Source organism: Ceratotherium simum, chromosome 40 (genome assembly GCF_057802395.1).
Source record: "Ceratotherium simum simum isolate JZ-2026a chromosome 40, ASM5780239v1, whole genome shotgun sequence".
Taxonomy (NCBI): Eukaryota; Metazoa; Chordata; class Mammalia; order Perissodactyla; family Rhinocerotidae; genus Ceratotherium; species Ceratotherium simum.
In genome coordinates, this window is record NC_141939.1 from 4,727,946 (window position 1) to 4,751,644 (window position 23,699).

Below are 23,699 nucleotides of genomic sequence, written 5' to 3' on the forward strand. Positions count from 1 at the left end.
TCTATTATTTAGTAATACGTAGGGGTGAGGGCACCTACCTCAGATAATGTGTATAAAGCCTTTAGCACAAACTTGCCATTTTGCGGCTGCTAAGTGCGAAGTCATTTTTCTTGTGAGTGAGTCTCACCCAGCATTTAGACCACTGGTGGGATTCCTGAATACAGAGATTCTGAGAGGTCTCAGCCTTACAAATGTCAAACATTCTGCTACTCAAACTTTGAACACATTTTTCTCATAGAAACTATGAAATGAACCAGGGCTAAATTCCTGGGTTTCCTACAAAAATCCACTGAGCCCGCTGCAGAGCAGCAGGCCTGTACTATTTGCCTAAGGTCTAGGGTGAGTGGGTTGAGATGAATTTTCTTCTTTATTCTTGAACTCAGGGTGAATCCTAGGCAAAAATTTAAATATTCTTTTTATTGATTTATTTAGACTGCACATGCTTTCTAAAGATTTAGAGGTAAGTTTATGATAATAAAGATGTATAAATAGGACAATTGGCTCTGAACTTCCTGTCAGCCAAGGCAAAGTGGGAGGCATGATGGGCTATTTTAAGTTTCTATAGCCTGATGAAGAAAACATTACAATTTGCTGGGAGAGCAGTAATCTCTAGGAGAAATGGACTGGGGAGACGCCCAGTGCTAGGTAAAAGGTAGCACTGTGAGCAATGTAACTATGTGGGCCACAAAGACATTCTTTACAAAGCCGCTTCTGTAATGCCCACCAAGATCAAGTCGCAGGCTTCGGAAGGCCTCTGACAGGAGCTAAGCCCACGTGGTCAAGAAGGGCATTTTCCGGTGAAGGTTGAGACACAGTTGAGAGAACCCAGTGGCCCTCTCTGAGAATTCTTCCAAAAATCATCAGTGATCTCCACCATCCTCCTGGTGATGGCTGGAAAGCTATAGTTCAAGGCTGAGCTGATAGCTTGATTTTCATTAAAAATCTTACAAAGTTTACTGGCTAACGTAGATACTCTAAAATGGATATGTCTCTGGCATTTTCTACCTTAGTGCACTTCCTGTCGCCAACCCTCAGGTGTGTGACTCCAACACACCACTCAGGCCTCCCTTAGCCCCATCCTTCAGGTTCTCTATGCACCACATCATCCTCCTTCTGTTGTCACTTCAAGTTCTCACTCCTAGAAGGCAGCCAATTTCTGCTGAGTCCACTGTACTAATTCACATCAGATTTTCAAAGGTCAGAATGGTTCAAACTTTCTAGATCCAATGGCACCACAGCACCTAGCAACCCCCTCATAGGCAGCCCTCCCCCCAAGAAAAGGTAAGCAGATGATAGAAAAATACGTAAAATGTGATCTCATAAACAAATAAATAAACTTTAATGGAGGCTATTTACAAACATTTTCTAAGGTAGTAGGCCAAAGGTCATTTTCTTTTGTTTCTTTATATTTCACAAATTTTCTGTAACCAATAGGTATTATATTTGGAATTAGTAAGAGCTACCAAAAATCCAAAAGGTCTTGGTTAACCCAGGTAAGTAGAATTTTAGGCAGGATAACAAATTGACGTGAAAAAATCCACCGTTTATGGGAAACACTATTTATGCTACAGTTTTATAAATCTTCCATCCTTCTACTTCTGACTGATAGGGTTATTTAAAAACTCCATCTTTTAAAAAAGCAAAGGCTCCCATGACACAGACGCCTAGCCTTCTGGTTGCGGTGGTGCAGGTGGGTGGGTGTGAGTTATTTAAAGTAAGTGTGGGGGGTGGGCGCTGTCTGTTTACACAAAGCTTAACTGTGCCACTGTAAAATTAGTTCGTTTCTAAGAAAAAGGGTGCCAGACAACCGTGTATTTTATTTTTGCTGATTCATACTTTCCTAAATTAAGCCAGATGATCTCTATCAAGAAATCTTTTTTAAGGCTTCTGAATAATATGGATAAGAGCCAACTTAATTTAAGTGATTCCCTAAAAGGGAAAAACAGAAAGGTGGTTCAGATGCCAGGCTTGATTTTTGCTCATGGAATACACGGGACATGCCCCTGTCTGGGGGAGCGGGTTGGCAGAGAGCTGAGGGCAAGGTCAGGGCCATCCCAGGGCTGACAGGCCTAGAGGCCAGTGTGTGGAACATGGTGCCCACGGCTCTGAGCTGAGTGTGCTATTCGAGCAGATTATTAGAGAATACAATTACTCTAGCAAACGTTTTTTGCTTATTTTAGATGATTACATTTAAGTTATGCAAATATGTAAAATGTTGATTAAAATAAACAGAAAACAAAAGGATCAATGGAGAGCTGGTGTCCTAAACCAGCAGGTTCTGCAGAAGTCCTTTCAGTGTCTGAGATCTAACTCATTCCCTGGCACGTCTGACCTAAAATATACTCTTCTGCAGGTCTACAAGGCTCATTTCTATGGTGTGGAAGCTGGGAAAAATGGACAGACCAGATCTCTGCCATTGCAACCCCACGCTCCACACTTTTAGGAAATGATTTTTTTGAAGTCATCTCTTCGGACGACGGTAGGAAGGGGCTGCACAGGCAGAGACCGTGTCTGAGGCATTCCTCTGGCTTTATCACCACTTATTTACAGGAAAATGAATTCTTCAACATTTACGGATTTGGGTCTTCTGGCCTATAAATGACATAACATAACATAACAAATAAGGATAATATTTAAAGACCAATTTTTGATAAAGCAAATGTAACCTAAGCCCACAGATATTATTAACAGTACAAGATCAGTTTTTTGGCTAACTGATATATAAGATAAATATTTTCTGCCAATCAGATAAAGCCTCCAAAAGAAAGTGACAATATATGCCTTATTAATGATATCTCTTTTTAAAAACTGTGCATATACTTCCTTCAGATATGTGAAATCCCATAGTAACACACTGAAAGCACTTCTTATTAGGTGACAGGAATTTCATGTACCACTAATGCTAGGTCTACCAGTGACCTTCCCTGAACAACAGCACAAGGCATTTACTATCATAACTCAGTGTCATAACTATCTATCATAGTCATATGTCATCTATCCTACGTCATAACATACTATCCTATGTCATAACATACTATCATATGTCATAACATACCTATCATAACTCAGCATAGACAGGGAATCGCTCTATTCAGAGCCCACCTTTCTGGTTATTAAAAAAACCAGTCTTGAGGCTGGCCCTGTGGTGTAGTGGTTAAGTTTGGTGTGTTCTGCTTTGGTGGCCCAGGTGTGAGGGTTCGGATCCCGGGTGTGGACCTACACTGCTTGTCGGCCACACTGTGGCAGCAACCCACATATAAAATGTAGAGGAAGATTGGCACAGATGTTAGCTCAGGGCTAATCTTCCTCAAGCAAAGAATGAGGAAGACTGGCAACAGATGTCAGCTTAGGGCGAATCTTCCTCAGCAAAACAAAAACAAAAAATAGTCTTTATGTGTTTAACTCTGTATGTGATTGATATACTAATGAATTTTGACTCTCAATACCTTTTTTTTTTTTTTGGTGAGGAAGGTTTGCCCTGAGGTAACACCTGTTGTCAATCTTCCTCTTTTTTTTTTCTTTTTAATGAGGAAGATTAGCCTTGAGCTAACATCTGTGCCAATCTTCCTCTATGTCTGTAGGTGGGTCGCTGCCTCAGCATGGCTGACAAGTGGTGTAGGTCTGTGCCCAGGATCTGAACCCGCGAACCCGGGCTGCCAAAGCAGAGCGTGCTGAACTTAACCACTACACCAAGGGCTGGCCCTGACTCTCAATACTTTTATGCTTGAGTCCAGAAAAACACAAAACAAGATCAGTTGAGTTTAAAACAATTAGATAAAGAAGGTCAGAAGACTAAGGATATGGATTGCATGTGGATTTCTCCAGTTACAGAAGATAATTTAAAAAGACAATTGAGGCAGTGTGCTCTAATTTAGTGTGCACACTGCCTAAAGTGTCTTCTGGTAACGATTTCTCTTAACCACATATCAAGAGAACACGAGTCATCGCTGTACTCGTCCCTTGCCCAGGTGGTGGAGAACTGGTCACTCCAGCTTTTGGTTTAGCAGAGAACTCAACATCCTTGCAGATTAGTGGCAGTCAAGCGAAGTCTCTTACAAACTTTTCAAAATCAAATCTGCTAATCATCAACTTATTTCATGAAAAGATCAGAATACAACAGAAGTCGGTGGAAGAGGGATGAGGGTTAGAGTTGACATGTAATATCTGTTTAAAAATATTATATTTCAGGTACTGAGCTCGGGCATCAAGGCTAATAAACAATGCAGATATGGTGAGTCACTTATGGAACGGTTCCGCTAAATAATTCTTAGAAGTTTGGTTTTAAAATGTAAGATCATAAGGATTATAGCACGATCGTCTAGTCTTACAAGATCTCCACATATGCAAAAACTAGGGTTTTTCGTAATCTGGATTTTTTAGCCTCATTTACTTTAAAATATCTGATCAATCACCTAAGCCTGAAAAAGGCTTAGAAGAAGAATCCCTAGCCACTAGATGGGTATGATTCCTGTCCTGGGGTGCCAGAATATTAGCACCAATTAGTGCCTCAGGCTGATTTTTCTCAAGAGGGACCCAAGTGTGTCAACTATTACTCCACTTGATATTCCTTCTAACTGGGTCAGACTGTTATCAACAAATTGAAGAATTGGGTTACTCAAACTAACCATATGCATGAAAGAGTAAATTTTAGGTATAAAGACTCCATTACTAATCACTGCCATATGCAGCGTTATTTCATAAGTTGAGGGACAAGGTTAAATTTTACTGCAGTAATCACTAATTTCTTATTAGCTTTTGATTCTACAGAACAGACCGCTCCTCCTCAGTTTAGCTGTATAATCTAGGGATAGAGTCTAGGTTATTGGTGGTGTTGGTGTTTTTACAAAGCTCAAATATTGTTCTCAGAACCAGAGTAAGTCAGAATAGATCATCCACAAATCTAAGGCCAATTCTAATGATAACAAACAATGTCTTCCTTTATTAATTTATACCTAATTCCTTCAACTTCCTGGTTGATGCCCACATATCACACAAGAAGGCACTGGTTTTCATGCTGATTTCCATTTTATATGATGAACTAGGAAGGGTATTATTAACAATGCTAAAACTAAAATTAGTTTATTAGATAGAGCAAAGGTTTAATGAAAGTACGAAGTAACCTTAGTTAATAACCCAATAGTTCAACTCATTCATTTACTTGGGGAAACATTCTGCAGCAAGCATTCCCTGTAGGGCCCATCAGAATCCCATCCCATGGGGACTGGAACGGAGTTATTGCATTGTAGAATTGTCTGATAGGTAATATCTGCCCTGAGCATTTTTTAAGTAACAACAAACTCTTACAAGTTTTATCGCACAGAATTCTAGATCCCAACTGCAGCTCTGGGTTCACAGCTGATTCAGAGTTCTTCTTGAAAAGAGTTGAGCTTGTACCTGTGACTAAACCATCAAGGTTATCTCTGCACAGAAGGGAAATGGCTCTCTGCCTGGGAATGAATTACCCCCTAAATCTTCCTCTTAAATTTTTGCAACAAGTTGTTAATTCTACCTTTGACATATCTGACATCAGAAGCATGTGGCTGTCCCTCATCAATGACAGTGAACCTTAGGCATTAGAAAAAAACCAAGAGGAATGTGATGCAGTACATGGCTTTTGTTGCAAAAAACTCCCTAAAGAAGAACCAACCAAACAAAAACCTTACCTAGTTCTCACCAGTAACTTCTTTTATATACCTTATTTCTCTGAACTGTTTTCTCACCTGGGTTTCACATCTGTTGGGATTTCTTTCTTAACATTTAACAGTTTTTTGCTTTTTTGCTTCACTTGAGACATTTCATTTTCATGTTTTTCGGGCATGGCTTGTTTTCCCTTTTGCTTTTCTGTATCCTGTAAAAAATGTACATTTAATTGCTGAGAAGGATAAAAAAAATGACTGATATAGTCCTATTTGAAGGCAGAGACACAAAACCACAGACGTAGCAGATACACAGACCATATGTATAAAAACGATAAACTCCTTTCTTCAAATCTATCTTTAACTATTGCGGCTCTGTCAATTGTTCAGCCTTTAATTTATTATAATTATGTTTTGGTGAGTATGAGTTACAAAGAATGTCATTTTAATTTATACTCAGATCCTGACTGGTGGCAGTAGAAATTGGTAGCTTCTTAATATTAAGTATTGGGGAGCCAAACTTTGCTTTTATTTACAAGAAAAGTTCAGCCAGAACTAAAATGTAAAGTTAAACATGCTGGCAATGTTTCTAATCTTGAGCACAAAGAAAATCTGGGGCAAGAAAACAGTGCATGCAGCTCTAAGTGTTCACATCCACTCACTAAGTGTTCACAAGTGACACTGTGACTATCAACAGTGTTATGGCGGGTTTAATGCTAACAACTACTCACATCAGTGGGAGGGGGCTTAGTTATTCGTTCACTTATTCCACAAACATGTACCGGTCACCCACGTGGTGCCGGGCAATGGCGTTACTAAGAGGCCTAGTCCCTGCCCCCAAGGACCGTGAAGTCTAGCGGGAGGGAGACACACATGACAGTTAGAGATCCACCACCGTGCACCTTCGTGTAGAAATGCTCACTGGCTGTGATGGGAGCACAGAGGAGCTGTCTTGTCTGGCTCGAGTGTGGTGCCTGGACCAAGAAGGCCACATCCAAGCTGCATCTTACAGCTGTGCTACACAACTGGTCCAGCCACTGTTTCTGGTCCATCACTGGGTAGGTGCAGAAACTGCACTTACGCTTTTTTATAGTAATTTGACACTGCTGTGGCATCCAAGCATGAGATAAGTGGATGTGTCTCCCCAACAGGGCATATATCCATTCAGGTATTGTTGAACTTGCTTGGGGAGTTGCATGTGGAGTGGGTGTGTACTCCTCACGTGCAGTAGGACAACATATACGACAGAATGGAAATAAAAAAAGACCTGGTACTTCATCACAGATAGTCTGAGCAGCACTGTGTTCGAGCATACACTGAGGCTAACCAGGGGACAGAAGGGGAAGGACATACTCAGCAAAAGGGAACAGCTGTATGTGTGCGGGAGTTTCACAGTTTACGGTCATTAAGGCAGCCTGGATTTTAATAGGTCACACTAGGTCAATCTATTTAACTGTCAAGAGTAAGTAACCAGAGAAAGGGCTAAAACATCCTCCTGCCCATACACCTTTTGAGACTATTCTGAGGTATGCAAGAAGTATTTCCTGAACACTTGACTCATCAAGAACTTTGCAGACTGCGAGCTCTCTGAGGACAAGAACCGGGTCTTTTCGTCCGCTGTCGTTCACCAGCACCCAGCACAGGCCAGGCACTCTCCGTACGTTTGCTGAACGAAGGGGCAGAACAGGGTTGGAAAAGCCATACAAGAGAAAATGACCTGTCAAGTTCGTAATCTGGTTGGGAAGAAAACACACATACCTGGCAAACAGATCTGTTGCAAAAAAATAAAAGCACACGAACTCTATGCTAGAGTGCCGAGGAGGAGGAATAAAAACTGACCAGAGGGGAGAAGGCTAACAGGCATGGAGGCCCCATGGGTGCACAGAGAACGCTGCAGGTGGGGTCAGCTGGAGAGGGCGCCATTGAGGAAGGGTTAGGAAAAAAGCTGGAAAGGCAGAAAAGGAAGTGAGGAAAAGTTGTGAAGAAAGCCTGTGCTGAAAATGCTTTCCAAGTGCCTATGCACATCATCGTGACTGCTGGGCTCCACTCAAAGATCAGCAGGTGGCATTCTGCTTCTCTGAAGTAATCTGTTAAAAAGCATATAAAGAAGAGAACTCTAACACTGGCTATGAATTGTCTGAGGATGTACAGAGCACCACACCCAATGTGAGGATGCCAAGAGCAAGGTAGCTGACAAGAAAAATAAGTTACCTATGAATTTTGTTTTAAAAATTAATATATGCAGATGACACTGTTGGATCTCTGTAAGAAATGATTCCTTAGGTCACTAAATTCAAACTGAAAAAGAAATTCTGGTCTACAATATTAAAGGCTATATTGGGATCATTTTAAATTTGAAATATAGTAATCTAAAATTAAAAATGCCATAAAAGAGTTATGCCCTCACTTTTCTGCATACCACTTATACCTCACACTCTCAGACATATTCACAACAGGAACACTATACTCCATTTACCCTAACGCCCACTGTGGACCAGGCATCTTGCAATATTATTCCTGATGCTAAGGACCACCCCGAGAGCTGAGGACTCTGAGGAGTGAGGCAGCTTTCTTGATGTGCTGATGTGACTGTGAAACCTGGGATCTTTCCTGGGGCCACATTCCTCTCCAGCACAGTCACTGCTCTCCCCGTGTGGGGGTGAGCTGGCACCGAAGCCCACTGCGCCAGCAGTGATACGACAGGAGAAGTCCAATGTAATTAAAATGGTGTAATTCCTTCTCATCCTCTTTCGATACTTAAAATTTGAAACAAATTTCATGAGCCAGAGGAGTTACTACTCCAGACGGCCCCTAACTTTCAAGCAGTGTTTCCAATTTCTAAGTATTTTACTTTATGAACATGCTTCCAAATGTTCTTCCCTGAGGGAAACGAAGACTTTCACCCCCAGAGCTGTGACTGGGGATTGAGAGTGACTATCTGAGCGACTATTTGGGCGTGTCTGGGCTCAGGGAGAACTAATCCTCAGAACACGTGCGTATGTTAAATATAAAACATTCATTCTGCGTTAAAAACCCGATTTATGGGACAGCGCCTTGTGCGCTGCAGGAGACACTTCCTCCTCTCCCTCGTTTGTAAGCCCCCGCCCTACCTCCTTGAGGAGAGGTTCTGTGTCTGGGTTGGAGGTCTCCGTGGTGGTGGAGGAGCTGTCGTCATCAGCCAAGGAGTCTTTCAGTTCATCCTCCTGGGCCTTCCCCCTTCCCTTCTTCTCCTTTTCCTCTTGCTTCTTAGCTGGTTTAACCTTGCGCTGAAGAGGTTTTCCTTTCCCTGCGGACGAAAATCAAAGTAAAATAACTCTTGATTTTTAAATAGCTCAGAAAACACAGCCATTAAAACTTTTTCTGAAGAGGTTGGACTCTTTTTCTGATTCATAAAGATTTCTTTCTTTACTTCATTTCTTCTCTAATTAAAACTTTCCAAATAACATCTGATTTTCTGACTGGAATACTTTTAAAAATCAACTTTATTGAAGTATAATTTATGTACAGTAAGATATGCCCATTTTTAGTGTACAGGTCAACGAGTTTTGGCAAACTCCGCAGTCTTGACAAATCTGTACATATGTCTTAGAATACTTTTTCATACCCCAGAGGGCGACACAGCTTTGAAAAGTCATGGAAGTGAAAAGCACCAGAGATCCTTTCAAATCTGGAGATGGAAGCCTGATGGTGACACAGGATAAGCTGCCCATGTGTGTCACCTGAGGGGTGCTAAGACCCCTGGCAGCAGAGCCATGATGGCCGGGTCCAAATCCTGGCTGTCTCCTAACCAGCTGTGTCATCTTGGCCTCTCATCTGTAAGCTGAGGGAGACAAGACCTCATAGTGTTGTAATGAGGAATCACATAAAGCCCTTAGAACAGTGCCTGGCACATGTTACACATGGACAGAGAATGAAACAGAAAGCCTATTATCTTACAAGATATGGATGCTCCCAAGACAAATGAGACAACGCATCTGAGTGCCCACTATTTCCCAGGCAGGGTTCCATGTCCTGGGAATACAGCAGTGAACACCAACAGCACAATCCTTGCCCTCACAGGGCTTACACTCCAGTTGGACTAGCCAGTGGCAGAGAAATCCCCAATTCCAGGCCCTCAGACTGCACCTGCAAAAACACCTGGGCAGGCAGGCTGGGTAAGGTTGCAGAAGCCACGCAAGCCAGTTTAGCCTATTCTCTGTCACTTTAAAATACGTCCTTTTGATAATGGTGACTTCACACAACTTATTTAAACCCTGATGTTTTATGGCCTCTGTTAATGGGTGCCAGAGACTCACACTTTGGCAATGAGAACAGGGGTTAGCTAACTACGGCCCAGGGGCCCAATCTGGCTGGTGGCCTGTTTTGTGTGGTTTGTGAGCTGAGAAAGATTTTTAAGTGGTTGAAAAAAAGAAACAAAGAATATGCAATGGAGAGAGTTTGTGACACACCAAGCCTCAAATATTTACTGTCTGGCCTTTTACAGAGAGAGTTTGCTGAGCCCGATCTAGGAAAAGAATAAGTAAAGTTCTGACTGATTTTTAGGAAATGTCATTTCATGATTTACTTTCCCACTGATTCCAGAAGGTATAAGAATTGAAACCATAACTGGGATATTAAGTCTCAAAAATTGAGAAGCCTTTGTTTCAGCAGAAGGTTGGCCAGTGGTTTAAGAGCCCCTGGCCCAGCAGGAGTGGCCAGAGCCCCTCTCCTCCTGGGTGGAAGGGACGGAGCTGTCCTGCTCTGGCCCCAGGAGTCCCAGCACTTCTCCGATTCTGGGAGTTCAATAATTCATGCTGAGAGCACTTTAAACCTTCCTACAGGACCAAGATCAGTCCCCATGCAGTGAACTCCTCACCTGCAATTCTACAATTTTATCATGCTTGGGTTCACTGGGTCAGAGGGACTATCCGTATACATAGTCTGTGTTTAAAATAACCTGAAATTTCCTTATAAATAGAAAAGGGCTGGAAGTGTTTGTTTTCCTGAAGCCATGGATACACAAATAAAGGAGAAAAAGAAATACTTAAACTAATAGTTAAGTTGAAAACTTGGGTAAAAAAAGCTTATTTCAGGGGCCGGCCCAGTGGTATAGTGGTTAAGTTCGTGCATTCTCCTTCAGTGGCCCGGGGTTCACAGGTTCGGATCCTGGGTGAGGACCTACTCACTGCTCATCAAGCCATGCTGAGGCAGCGTCCCACACAGAAGAACTAGAAGGACCCACACTAGGATATACAACTATGTACTGAGGCTGTGGGGAGAAAAAAGAAAAAGAGGAAGATTGGCAACAGATGTTAGCTCAGGGCCAATCTTCCTCAAAAAAAAAAAAGTTGATTTACACATTTATTAAAAAAAAAGCTTATTTCATGAAAAAGTTTACATTTTTTACCTCCAAATCCCCATCTCTTATTAACTTCTTAATATGTTGCCCTTCGACTTCTGTCCCCAGCACCTTAATGAAAGTGATTTTGAAAAGGTGAACAATAACCCCTTAACTGTCAACACCAATGACCTCCAGCACTCCTCATTCTACAAGCCCTTTCTGTTCTACTGGACACTGTGGACCATCTCCCTGCCCACCCCTGCCGGACCCCAACATCCTCCTCCTCTTCTGGTACTGTGATTCTTCTGACAACGCTTCTGCTGGCTTTATCTTTGCTGGTCTTCCCTAGAGACCTGCCCTGGGAACTTCTCTTTTCCCTTTATATCCTCCCCGGGGCTCACTTTAACTAATTCGACATAAGCAGTTCAAATTTAGAATGTCCCCAACTGAGTTAAATATCCTAAAAACATCTTTTGGCTTCTCAGTCTATAATAACGGTTCTTAACCTGCTGCACTTGAGAATAACGGAGGGAGCTTTTAACAAACACTGCTGTATGGACTCCACCTTGAGAGAACCTGATTAAGCAGTTCTGGGTGGGACCTGGATGTGGGTATATTTTCACAAAGCTCCTCTAGTGAGATTCTGCTGTGCCACCAGGCTGAGGATCACTCGTCTGCAGCATCAGCACTGACCCATCACCCGGCCAGCAGCTGCCTCACCGTCATGTGTGATTTCTTCTGCTGCTTCTAGTCCCAAACTCAAATGTTGGTGGGAGGGAGAGCACGTGCTTTCCCCAGAGAAAGGACCAAAACCTGACTGCACTAGATGGATGACAGACCCACGTGCACCCACAGGCAGAGTCACTGCGCCCTGCAGGCTGCACACACACGGGTGACTCTGCCTCCCTTGTGCCACTTGGTGGAGTGAGGAAAGAAGCTGACTTCTCAGGCGAGCTTGTTCTCAAGGGTCTCTTCTCTTCCTCAGGGGCTGGTTTCCCGTAGAAAGACTGGGCTTTAGGGAAAGGATCTCTCCTCTAAAACCTTGTGTTAGGTCAGCGGTTCTCCAAGTGTTTTTCACAGACCAGCAGAATCAGCATCACTTGGGAACTTGTTAGAAATGAAAATTCTACAGCCCCACTCTAGACATACTGAACCAGAAACTCTGGGGTGGCCCAGCAATCTGTTTCAACAAGCCCTCTAGGTGACTGTAATGTACAGTCAATTTGAGATTCCCTGGTTTAGGCTATAAATTCCACCTAGATTTATGAGAGCATCTTCGGCTGGGCACTACAGGCACAAGATCTGCTAGTAATAATGCAGTGCCTCATTTCCTGTTTCTCAAGACCTCTGTGTGTATATATCCCACAGGCATCTCAGAAGATACCTGAAGTTCAGAGTAGAATTTGGGGAATTCTGAGTTACCTGGATGAAATTATCTAAACAACCCAATATCACCATCAATTAACCAGTCAAATGGATTCTACTTCTAAAATCTCTAATTCCTTTCTTACCCCACTCCCACTGTCACTTCCCCAGCTCAGGACTTCTTCATCTGTTGCCTGGCCTACTGCAATGGCCCAGTCTTCCTATAACTTCTACATGCGGTGCGTTGGTGCATGCCCGGGATCAGAACCTGCAAACCCCCGGCCGCCGAAGCGGAGTGCGCGCACTTAACTGCTATGCCACAGGGCTGGCCCCTATCCTGTCTGTCTTCTATAGGATAAAGTTCAAACTCCTTTACAATCTGGACCCATCTATCTTTCTAGTGTCTGTTCCAACCTTGTCCCTATCCTTCCTTATGCTCTTCCCTTGGCCCATTGTGGAGCACTCAGTTTTCAAATTACCAGTTCACACTCCCATGCTGTTGCCAGGACACAGAAGAGAGAATAGGGGACTGGGAAGTGGGGATCAGAATTCAGAGGGAGACTGTCCTCTCAAAGATAAATTAACTCAATACACAGTGGAGGAGACGATATCTCCTAGCTTTATGAGAATAATTAGTAATAAAAATTAACCCATCCAAATAAAGATGGTATAAGCTGAAGGGTGAGGCAGCTACAGAAAACTCAGTGTATTTTCAGCACTGACCAAAGGAGAAATAATTCACCATGAGTGACAGGTTCCTCAGGCTTCACACCACTGTCTGGATGAACTGTCCCTGAGGCCACGCACCCCTTGTCTGCCTACTCCCACCATCACCAGACCCCTGATCGAGGATGCTAGCTGATATACTGTGGTCAACACTTGCCTCCTTGGCTCTACTCTTCATACAGTCTAAGCACCTGAAAGGCAGAGATCAGGCCTTATCATCTTGAATGGCACCCAGCACATGGCAACCACACAGCCAGTGCCTGCCGAGCTGCGCAAGTTGATTTTGTGCCTTTCTGAACAGTGAAATATACCAACAGTGTGACCTGCTACCCCAAGACCAAAAGCTTATCCCTCTCAATCCTTTATGAGTAACCTATCCAGGTTTCAATCAAGTCACTCTTCATACCAAACTGTATGATTCCATTTATATAACAGTCTTGAGATGACAAAATTAAGGGAATGGAGAAGAGATTAATGGTTGCCAGGGGTAAGGGAGGGGGTGAGAGTGGGAGGGAAGTGGATGTGGCTAGAAAAGGGCACATAAGGGATCCTTGTGGTGATGGAAATGTTCTGTATCTTGACTGTAACAACAGCAATATCCTGGTTGTGATATTGTACTATATTTTTGCAACATGTTATTGGGGGAAATGGGGTAAAAGGTACAGAGATCTCTCTGCATTATTATTTACAACTGCATATGAATCTACAATTATCTCAAGATAAAAAGTAAAAAAAAAAAAAGTGCATCTCATTTAAATTTAAAAGCAAAAAGTCCCCAAGAGCTCATGTGTGACCAAGTCGGGGCATGTTCATGGGGTGAGTACTAATCCTTGCCAAGTATGTTAATTCTTCAGAATGAACCAAGTGTTGTTTACTCTACTTTTAAAAAGCTAAACACATGCTTTTTTCTCATGCAAATAATGGGTCCATTAGGCCTGAAAGCCACCCTTCCAAACCCTATTCCAGCTTTATTCTCAACACGCCAAGGACTGGATCTCTCATTCTCATATCTTGTCCAAAAAAATGTAAGATTTACAAAAGTCTACATCACAATTGACCCTCTATACCCCATTTCACTCACTGAGAAAACAGAAGGAACACAGTTTATGGAAGTGGACAATGATCTTCTCTCAAAGCCTTATTATCACAGATGGATACTCTAGGCGTAATTATTTTAAATAACACACTGCATGGAGTTAACATACTGTAATTACAAATCCCTGTTCTTAGACATTTAGGCAGTTTCCATTTTTCACTATTATAAAACATGGTGTATATAAGATTATTCCCTGATGTTAAATTTCCCGATATGAGCTTATTGGTTCAAAGGATGTGTGTGCATTATTTTATTTTTATGGCTTTTGACAGACTTCAGAAAACTTGCTGCTTTCTGTAATCCATGAATATACAAACTTCTTTTTAACATAACTACCACTGAAAATTATTTTCTATATATAATCCATGGGTCCTAGGCTAGTGATATTTTTAGAAGTATGTAATTTGTGTGCCTGAATTAAAGAAAGTGAGAATAGTCATTTGACAAAATGATTTGGGTATAAGCCCATCTACCACAGCAAATTAGAAGACAAGCCTGCTAACGACACGACTGTTATAATGAGCTAACATAGACTCTGACGTCTGGTTGGCCAGTGCTCTTATGTGACAAGCTCTCTTGCCCTTGTCTTCATGTCCTGACTCCAGGCGGTAAGAAGAGGCCTAGTGCCCTTGTGCGTCCCTCCCCCTAAAAAAAGTTTGGCCGTTCTCATCCATTCACAGGGCTAGTTGGAAAAGCAAATGTGGGTGCCTTCTGAAGCCGCAACCATCTATCTCATGCTCTCTCCTGCCATCCCCAAATACACAAGTTCTAATAAGAAGTTTCAGACCTAGAAGGGAAGCAAGAAGCCTCATGTGGACTCTTAGCAGGAGCTTCTTTCCCCACCTACATTCTGTCACGGACAGGGAGGCGGCAGGGAGATTAAGTGGTATCTGACTGGTGATTGAGACAAGGGGCACCTCATGGCTCCTTGTGTGTATGCTTCCGTGGCAGAAGACCTGAGAGAAGAAAGGGGTGCATGGAAGAAAGCAGGCCCCAAAACCCACCTCACACTGCTACTAACACCTGACAGTCATTTGTCAAGACTCAAATGGTGAGCACTGAACACCCCCATCCAACCTGGAGATGGGAGACTCTCTGCAGCAACCTCATCTGACGAGACGATAGGCTGCAGCTCTGCTCAAAACCAGATGTTCAGTTGGTAGCTCCTCTGCCTGCTCTCAAAAATGGTCAGAATGAAACGGTTTCTCCACTGCTTTAAAGCCTAATTAAGTATATTTTTCCTAATAATTGAGTGGATGAAAAACTCTTTATTGACAAAAACCATTTGTCTCTACCTGCAGGGCACCTTGGGCTAACGTGTGTACAAGAATGCAGGGCAGGCTGCTGAATATTTGTGACTGAGTGCCATCCACTGCTTATGGGTCTCACATCTTTACCCAGCAGTGAAGGTCTTACCCTTTATCAGACAATCCAACTGACTATATACATACCATAGCTGGCATAAATGCTGTGCATGTGGGTGAGGCTAACTGTACATCTAAGAGGCAGGATGCAGATGAAGAGTCATAATTTAATGTTATAAGGCCAACATAAAGCATCTGTGTGTAGAACATTCCCATATTCTCCTTAGCAAAGACACAATGCCCATTCTGGTATTCAGTGTCCTCAGATTCAAGCAGGAATGCAATGCCAACAAAGTCTATTTTTTCAGATGAACTGTCATACTTCCTTTTCCTGCATGAGGATGATATAATGATGTTTTCCTTTGGCCTTAGCTGCCAGGAAATTTGCAGCTCAATTTAATACTTAATGGTAACAACAAACTGTATTCTAGGTTTCTGTTGAGATAGCACCATAATTAAAAACAAACATAAAAAACCAAAAAAACTACGTTTTGACTTTTACTCACTGTTTTATAAATGTGCTTCAATAATTTTAACGACCTGCAATTAAAAGTAGGCAAAGTATGAACTATAAATTTAAAGAATATGTCCTACTCACTGACTTCTTCTTTGTCTTCACTAAGTAGCGTATAAATTTGTAATCACTAGTTTGGCAAGTTGCTTTGGTTGTCTCTCTCTCTCTTTAAAGCATTTCATTTAACTTCCACCCAAAAGAATTGCTTCAGCAAAGTTTCAATTACTAGCAAATGGCCTCTCTGCACGCGTGTAGTCCCCGGCAGCTGTGGACCCAGGTCAGGCCAGGTGATGTCAGTTACAACACCTGACGGGAGATTCTGGAAACTCTACAGAATCACCAATTCCGGCAGGAATTTCTCTTCCTCCTCATCTTTTGGATGTTTAAAAGGTCTAAAATGAGGCCAAAAAATAATACAGACCAACACACCATTTACTTGGGTTAGTACTGAACATGCAAATTTATTTTCTCCTTTTTGTCCTGAAATAATACCTTTAAATGAGTATGATAAACTGAAACAACCAAAAAGTGCATTTTGTGAAACTCTTGAACTCTTCAGACGCTCTTTAACTAAAGTAAATATTGTTTTCAAAATTTTATAGCAATCATCATTGTTTTGTCTTGTTAGGCTCTGTGCTTAGACAGCACAGATGCTCAGATGCTTTTTCAGCCCAATAGAAGGGAGAAAAGAATTCCTATTAAGTGCAAACATTTTACTTCTATCCCGGGGCAGGAATTAATGAGTCTGCAAGAAGACCCACACTCTACTCTATTCTCGTCTTTCTTTTCTCTAGACACCATTTGCAGCACTCAGCAGACCCAATAAGGTGCACAAGACGAAGAAAAAAAAGTCGCACAGCCCAGACTCTATGGTGTACAGAGTACAATTATTTAGGGTTTTCATAAAATTAAGATGTTCAATTAGATTTTGGATTTGTTTATTCTAGAAATAATATCACGGATATTCATAAGCAAACTTACTACAATTTTATGTTGGGAGAGGATAGCTTCTGTTCGGGCATTTCCTGCCAGTCCCTTTAAAGGCAACTCCTTGCCTGCCCAAAAAACCACTAGATGGGACCAGTGCCCACTTCCCAAGGACCGTCACCACTTACTTTCCACTAGTGGGTGGGGTTATAGTGGCTAAACGCAGGTTATCTTAATCACCTGTGGATCCTGTTAAAGACAGATTCTGATTCAACCCAGCAGTCTTGGTTGGGGCCCAGGATTCTACATTTCTAAAAGCTCCCAGGTGATGTTACTATTGCTGGTCCTTGGACTGCAAATTTGGGTAGCACGGCCTTAACAGACTTATCCCATACCCTCTCTTCCAGGGGAGGGCTCCTCTACGTGGGTCAGGACTGCACCTCCCGTCCCAAGTGGCAAGCTGACCTCAGAGGGCCAGCTTCCCTGGGCCAATACTAGCCCTTCTCTCTGCTCACTCTTGTCCACCCTCTCTGCCTGTGTGGGGCAAATCAGGGTACATTTACTCTAAGGACTAGTTATCTTTGCCTGTGGGACTATACACAGCAGTAGAGGAGGGAGTGGAAAGCCTATCCACCTAGGCTCAGGCTTCACCCACGCTTATCAGACCCCCTGCTTTCAGAGGGAGGAGAGTTTAGGGTGGATTTTGTAACTTAGCTCTGAATCTAGTCTGTCCACTCACTTGGCAGGCAGCCTGGAAGGCAGGAGGGGTGACCGATCAGATGGATGCACCTAGAACCCTCTACATTTAGGACAATTACATACACACTGCATCCCTACACACTCTGCCGGCCTCTCCACTGGAGCCTGCAGATCTCCCCAGTCCTCACTGAGGAGCCTGGCACCAGACTCAGGGACTTCCTCTGATCCTCAACCTCCCATCACCCGGGGCCCCAGGCCTTGCACAGGTTAGGTTGACAATCTCTCTCTCTTTTTTTTTTTGTGAGGAAGATCAGCCCTGATCTAAAATCCGATGCCAATCCTCCTCTTTTTGCTGAGGAAGACTGGCCCTGGGCTAACATCCGTGCCCATCGTCCTCTACTTTATATGGGACGCCGCCACAGCATGGCTTGACAAGCAATGCATCGGTGCGCACCCGGGATCCGAACCCGGGCCGCCAGCAGTGGAGTGTGCGCACTTAACCGCTAGGCCACGGGGCCAGCCCCTGACAATCTCTTATCAGTGACTCTGAAATCCAAAAAGCTCTCAAAGCCTTTTCTCCTTAACTCATTTAGAAACAATACTTGATGAATGAACTCTTCTAGTGGTACAACCTAAGCTGAACTGATGTGAGGCTACTTTGACAGTCAAATGAAGCATACGGTACACGCACTGTATACCTTTCCAAAAATCTCAATTCCCAAACACACGTGACTCCCAGAGTGTCGTGTAAGGGACTGTGGACTTCTAGCCCTGTGGCCTCGCTGTTGCTAACGGGCTTTACTTCCGTTACACTTCCACATCCCATTTCCAAGGCTGCACCTAAGAACTTGTTATTGCCCAGAACTGCTTTTTCTCCGAACCCTAAATCTCCCTCCTCGTTTTCATACCTCGGTCTCCTATCATTCCCTTGCTTCCACCATCCCTGAAATTTGACTTGTTGGATCTCCCATGCCTTGACTTGTCCAGTTCTCCCTGTCTGTGAGCTTCCTTCTGGATTAAGGTCCTTCCCTATCCTGCTAATTCCACACAGTCCAGCCCATCCTCCCCTCTCCTGCCAGCATCTCTGTGACATTGCCACCCGTGGCTTTCTGTGTCCCTGTCCTGTGGAACTCCAACACTGTCTTAATCCAACTACCCAGCTTTCACTCTGCACCTGCGGGCTGCAGAGCGCAAGGGAGAGAAGACACAAGTGTGAGGCAGTGCCACACTGACCCTCAGCACGCTCCGCAGTGTCGCCCGAGCAGCTGCTCCGCAAATCCAACTCTCAAGTCCCATAGACTCCCAGTCGACAGAACTTTCAGTTCTCCGGAATTTGACTGTTCTGAACTTTCCCTACTTTTCTGTTTCTACCCTACCACTTCTCCCTTCAGTCTCAGCAGCTGACTATCATTTTGGTTCAAATAAAAGCTCCCCTAACTCACCTGTGCTGCCTTTTCATCTCTACCAGTTTGTCTGCATCAACACTGTGGAATAAGTGTCCCTTCCTTTATAATCTACTGAACTGGGTCTCATCCCACCCCACCTCCTTGGGCATTTGGTTTCACCAATTATCTCACTTGCGTCTCTTCTTTTTGGAGGCGGCAGTGTAGTGCAGTTACCATCCATGGGGTTAGAAGCAGGCCTGGGCTTGGGTCCCATACCTGCCTGATGTAACCTTTCTTAGACTGGGTTTCCTCACTGCAGACACAGGGACACAGCAACGCCGATCACCAAGGGCAGAGGCACGCACAGTCCCGTCCGGAACACTAGTGAGTGCTGACTACCACCATCGCCCTCAGCTCTACTGGCTTTCTGTCCTCGGCCCATAGATGTTTTCAAGCACCTTGATCCTCATTTTTTTTGTCATTAAAAATATTACAAGACAATATACGCATCCCTTATTTTAGTTAAGAATTAAAGAACACAGAAACTACAGATTAAAGGGTAAATGCTCCCTTTCACTCACTTGCCCTCAACAGGGGCACCAAGCAGTGGCCACTGTTAACAGTCTGATGTGAAAGGTACGCTCCAGCCACAGCAGCCTGGTTTCTAGTCCCATCACGTCACAGAAACTATTCTTACCAAGGTCAAATGACGTCCTGACGGCCAGGCTCTGTGGAGCTCTGTTCTCCTTTGCTTCCTCTGGCTTGCTGGGATACGCTAACCACACCTTCCACTTGCTTTCTGTCCTGCTGTCTACCGGCCTTCTTCTTGCTGGCCTTGCCTTCAGGATTCTGTCTTTAGCCCTCTGCTTATCCCATTTGTCACCCTCAAGACCAAGTTCCAAGCAGACATTTCTGCTGGGATGTTCCAGAGCCACCTTCCGCTCAGCAGGCTAAAGACGGTGTGTACCATTTCCTGCCCTAAGAACCATCATGGTGGTAGCTACGCCTTATGATGTAAATAGTGGCCATCCTCTCCATTTTAAAGAGAACAAATGGAGACTCAGAGAAGTAATTTTCTCCAAAGTCACACAGTTAGTAAGTGGCAGAGCCAGGACTTGATCTGGGCCTGCCTGATGGTAGTGCCTGGCCTCGGGACCCCACACCAGTCTGCTTTTCCTGACCCCACATAAAGCCACCCCTTGGATGCCAAAGGCAGAAATGAGGATGGCTGCATTGTTCAGTCAACGCAGATACTGAGAACTGACTGCACCAGGTTCAGAGCTTTCTCAGGTTTTAACCCTCAATCTAGCAATGGCCTCTGTCCAGTCCCTAGGGCTTATGTATTACAGGGGGAGAAACCATAGAAGTACAGAATCTAATCAATGTCCGACTGTACGAGGCCCTGTTTAGGCCAGCCAAGAACAGAGGGCATTTCTGGGTGCCATCTTCACGAGAATCAGTGACTGGAGGGATAACCAGAGAAATGGCTGGCTGGCCTGCGAGCCATCCAACCCAGAGTGGGCAGGATCTAGGGAGGTCACAGTCATGCGACGAGAAGCCATTCTGAACAGTCTCCAAAGCTAGAAATGACATAAGCTCATCATAAGGAAGACTTTTTTGTTTGAGATATTGGGGCAGGGAGGAAAACAGGGTGCTTCTGAAAAGAGAAGGTTCATATTTAATGTAAACACGACTATCTGCAGGGGGTTGGGGTAAGCTTCAGAGAGATTATAAAGGTTCTGCCCGGCTAAACAGCCTATAGTTTTATGACATACCACTATTTTGCAACCCCGAGATCATGCCCACCTTTTAAAGTTCATTTAAAAGACTGGTTTTCTACATGTATATTATACTTCAATAAAAACACTTATTGAAGAAAAAAATAAAGGTTCTGGCTCCTTCCTTCTTTCCAAACAGCAGCGGTGGGAAGGATAACAAGCAGAACAGCCGCTCATGTGAAGCTTGTAATCACTGTCTCCTCGTGGGCTCAAGAATCACTAGTAATGTGGTACCCATGCTCCATCATTAAATATCTTTTAGTAGGTCGACTCTAGGACGACTGTGAAAATTAAAAAACATTTTTCAATTGTAAAATTTACGTTCTAGAGGAATGATCCTGAAAATAAAAATGGACCTATCACACTGATGTCAGAGGACTAACTTAGAAGGCAGTGAGTGTTCCATTTGACTGCCAAACTCTCTTTTCGTAAGAAAGGACAATATATGTTTATTTTATTCATGCCCTCAATATGGGAAAAATACATTATGTAACTTGATCTAATAAAAACAAGAACTTGAAGCATTCATTTAATACTACTATAAAAATTACTCTACACTATGTAAGCTCTATTAATAATGAGTTAACAACAAAAAAGATTTCTGTGGAAGAAGTTAAATAACATTCAAGACATTTTACTGTTTTACAAATCCAAATGCAGGTAATTCTAAGAGGACTCTACATAACTAGTCTTCATATCAATGGGACTAAGAAATTCTCTAAAGGAAATCCCTGGATTCTGGGACATCAGGTTTCTTCTGGCCTCTTAGGGCTGCCAAGTTCGCTGTTCCCTGTGTAAACCACACACAAAAACTCCTTGGTACATCAGTGAGGCAGGTACTTAAAACACACTTGGAATAACTTGTATTAGCATGGCTGCCACTGGAGAGAAAGGAAGATGCAAAAAAGTTCAGGCTGTAAAGGGATTAAACTGAAGTAGGCTAGAGACCATTTACTGGTTTTTACATTTTGATTTGGAAGTTTCCCACAAGCCTACCTATGTATGTGTGGTACGTGGACTTCTGAGATGGCTCCAGTGAGCCTCACCTCTTGGTACTGTATTTATGCTCTTGTGGAATTCTCTCTCCTGGAGCGTGGGCTGGACCACACTTCTAATGAGCAGAATACTGTAGAAGTGATGGATGTCACTTCCAGGATTAGGTCATAAAAGACTGTGACTTTCATTTTGCTAGCTGGTTCTCTCTCTTGCCTTCTTGCCTGCTCGATGTGGTGAAGCCAACTGCTTTGAGCTGCCCTATGGAGAGGACAGGCTGCTGGCCTCAGCCAGCAAAGAGCTGAGACCCTCAGTCCACTAGGCTGTGAAGAACTGAATCCTGCCATCAACCATGTGAGTGGGCTCGGAAGCAGATCCACCTTCAGTTGAACCTTAAGGTGACTTCAGCCTGGCCAACACCCTGACTGTAATCTTGTGCGAGCCAGAGAACCCAGCTAAGCTGCACCCAGATGCCTGACCCAAAGAAACTGTGAGATAGTAAATGTTGGTGTTTTAAGCCACTAGGTTTTGGGGTAATTTGTTACCGAGAAAACAGACAACTAATACAGTATGCAGAACTCTAAAGTAGGGGTCAGCAAACTCCTGTAAAGGGCTAGACAGTAAATATCTTCAGGTCTGTGGACACTGCACGTCACAACTACTGAACTCCGCTAATGCAGTGTGAAAGCAGCCAGACAATACGTATATGCACGAGCACTGCTGTGTTCCCACAAAACTTCATTTACAAAAACAGGTGGTGATCTGCCCCACTGGCTGTAGTTTGCCAACCCCTGCTCTAAAGCATAGGTTGTGCAGAAATCCTATTTTTGAATTAAAAGGCAGATGATGTCCATTTTACCACTGTGTTAAAAATTATTTTAACAATTAAAAACAAGCTCAACCTATCACAATAACACAATAATCACAGGCAGCTGAAAAGCACAACAGTAGATGTCCCATAAATTTCTGAATGTGGTAAGTGATCTAAGAAACACAAACAGCTTTTATGACAAATGGATACTTCTACCTGCATTCTGATATGGAAAAGCTGAAGTCCAACACTCAAGATAAATTTGAGCCACACCACCTACTAACTTAGTTGTTTATCACAACTACGATCACAACAGCTCCTTAAAGATGCACTAGCTTTCCCCCCACACGTCATGCTTTTCTGACAGTGGGAACAGATGATTACCTTTGCTTTTTGACAATGGCGATGGCGGCTGCTCTGTAAACACTTCTAGGGGTGGGGAGTCGTGGTGGTCGAAGTCTTTGTCCATGGCTTCTATGAGACTCGTGATGTCTGAGTCCTCTGAGCTGTGCCTTGTGCTGCTGGCACGTTCTGGGTGGGAAGGGTGCGCAAGGAGGGCGGGTGACAGCCTTTCTGGCTGTGGCTCCTGGTGCTGAGGCACTGGTGGTGGTGGTGGAGGTGGAGAGTGTTGCTCCAGTGGGCTGTGGACATGCTGCTGGCTGCTGTGCTGGCTCTGTTTTGCCCCTCTGGACTTTCTGCCTGCTGCATGACTCTGGGCCACTGCATTTGAATCTAAGACAAGGGGGCTTGCTTTGCTAGTCGACTGTGCATTAGTCCTGCTAGAGGTACTGGAGCTGTTTTTGGCTCTGACGTTTTCCGCGTCAGCTGAGTTTCTATTGCTGTGACTGCTGTGTGGGTGGACTGATGGGCCACATTGCTTATGACTCCCTGCACTGGGTCGGGATGACGAGCCGCCTGCTCCACAGAACCCCCTACTGTGACTGGGGTCACAGCTGAGTGTGTTCAAGCTGAAAAAAGGACCAACTGCAGATCAGTAAATAGCAACCTACAAAATCTAAGATTAAAAAATTTTTATTTCATCAGTATAGCCAGCACAAATATAAACTACTCTAAGGAAAAAACAG

At 43.6% G+C, this 23,699-nt stretch overlaps 1 protein-coding gene across 2 annotated transcripts in view; it reads right to left on the minus strand.

Annotated features, from left to right (window-relative positions):
* The window catches only part of TMEM131 (transmembrane protein 131), a 217,628-nt gene that overhangs the window by 11,313 nt on the left and 182,616 nt on the right, over positions 1–23,699 (minus strand). For both annotated transcript variants that reach the window (XM_087426181.1, XM_087426180.1), the window contains exons 31-33: positions 22,999–23,582; positions 8,747–8,922; positions 5,721–5,848 (exon numbers count right to left, since the gene is read on the minus strand). In XM_087426181.1, the coding sequence (XP_087282307.1) occupies positions 5,721–5,848; positions 8,747–8,922; positions 22,999–23,582 (888 nt within the window). The remainder of the gene's footprint in view (positions 1–5,720; positions 5,849–8,746; positions 8,923–22,998; positions 23,583–23,699) is intronic.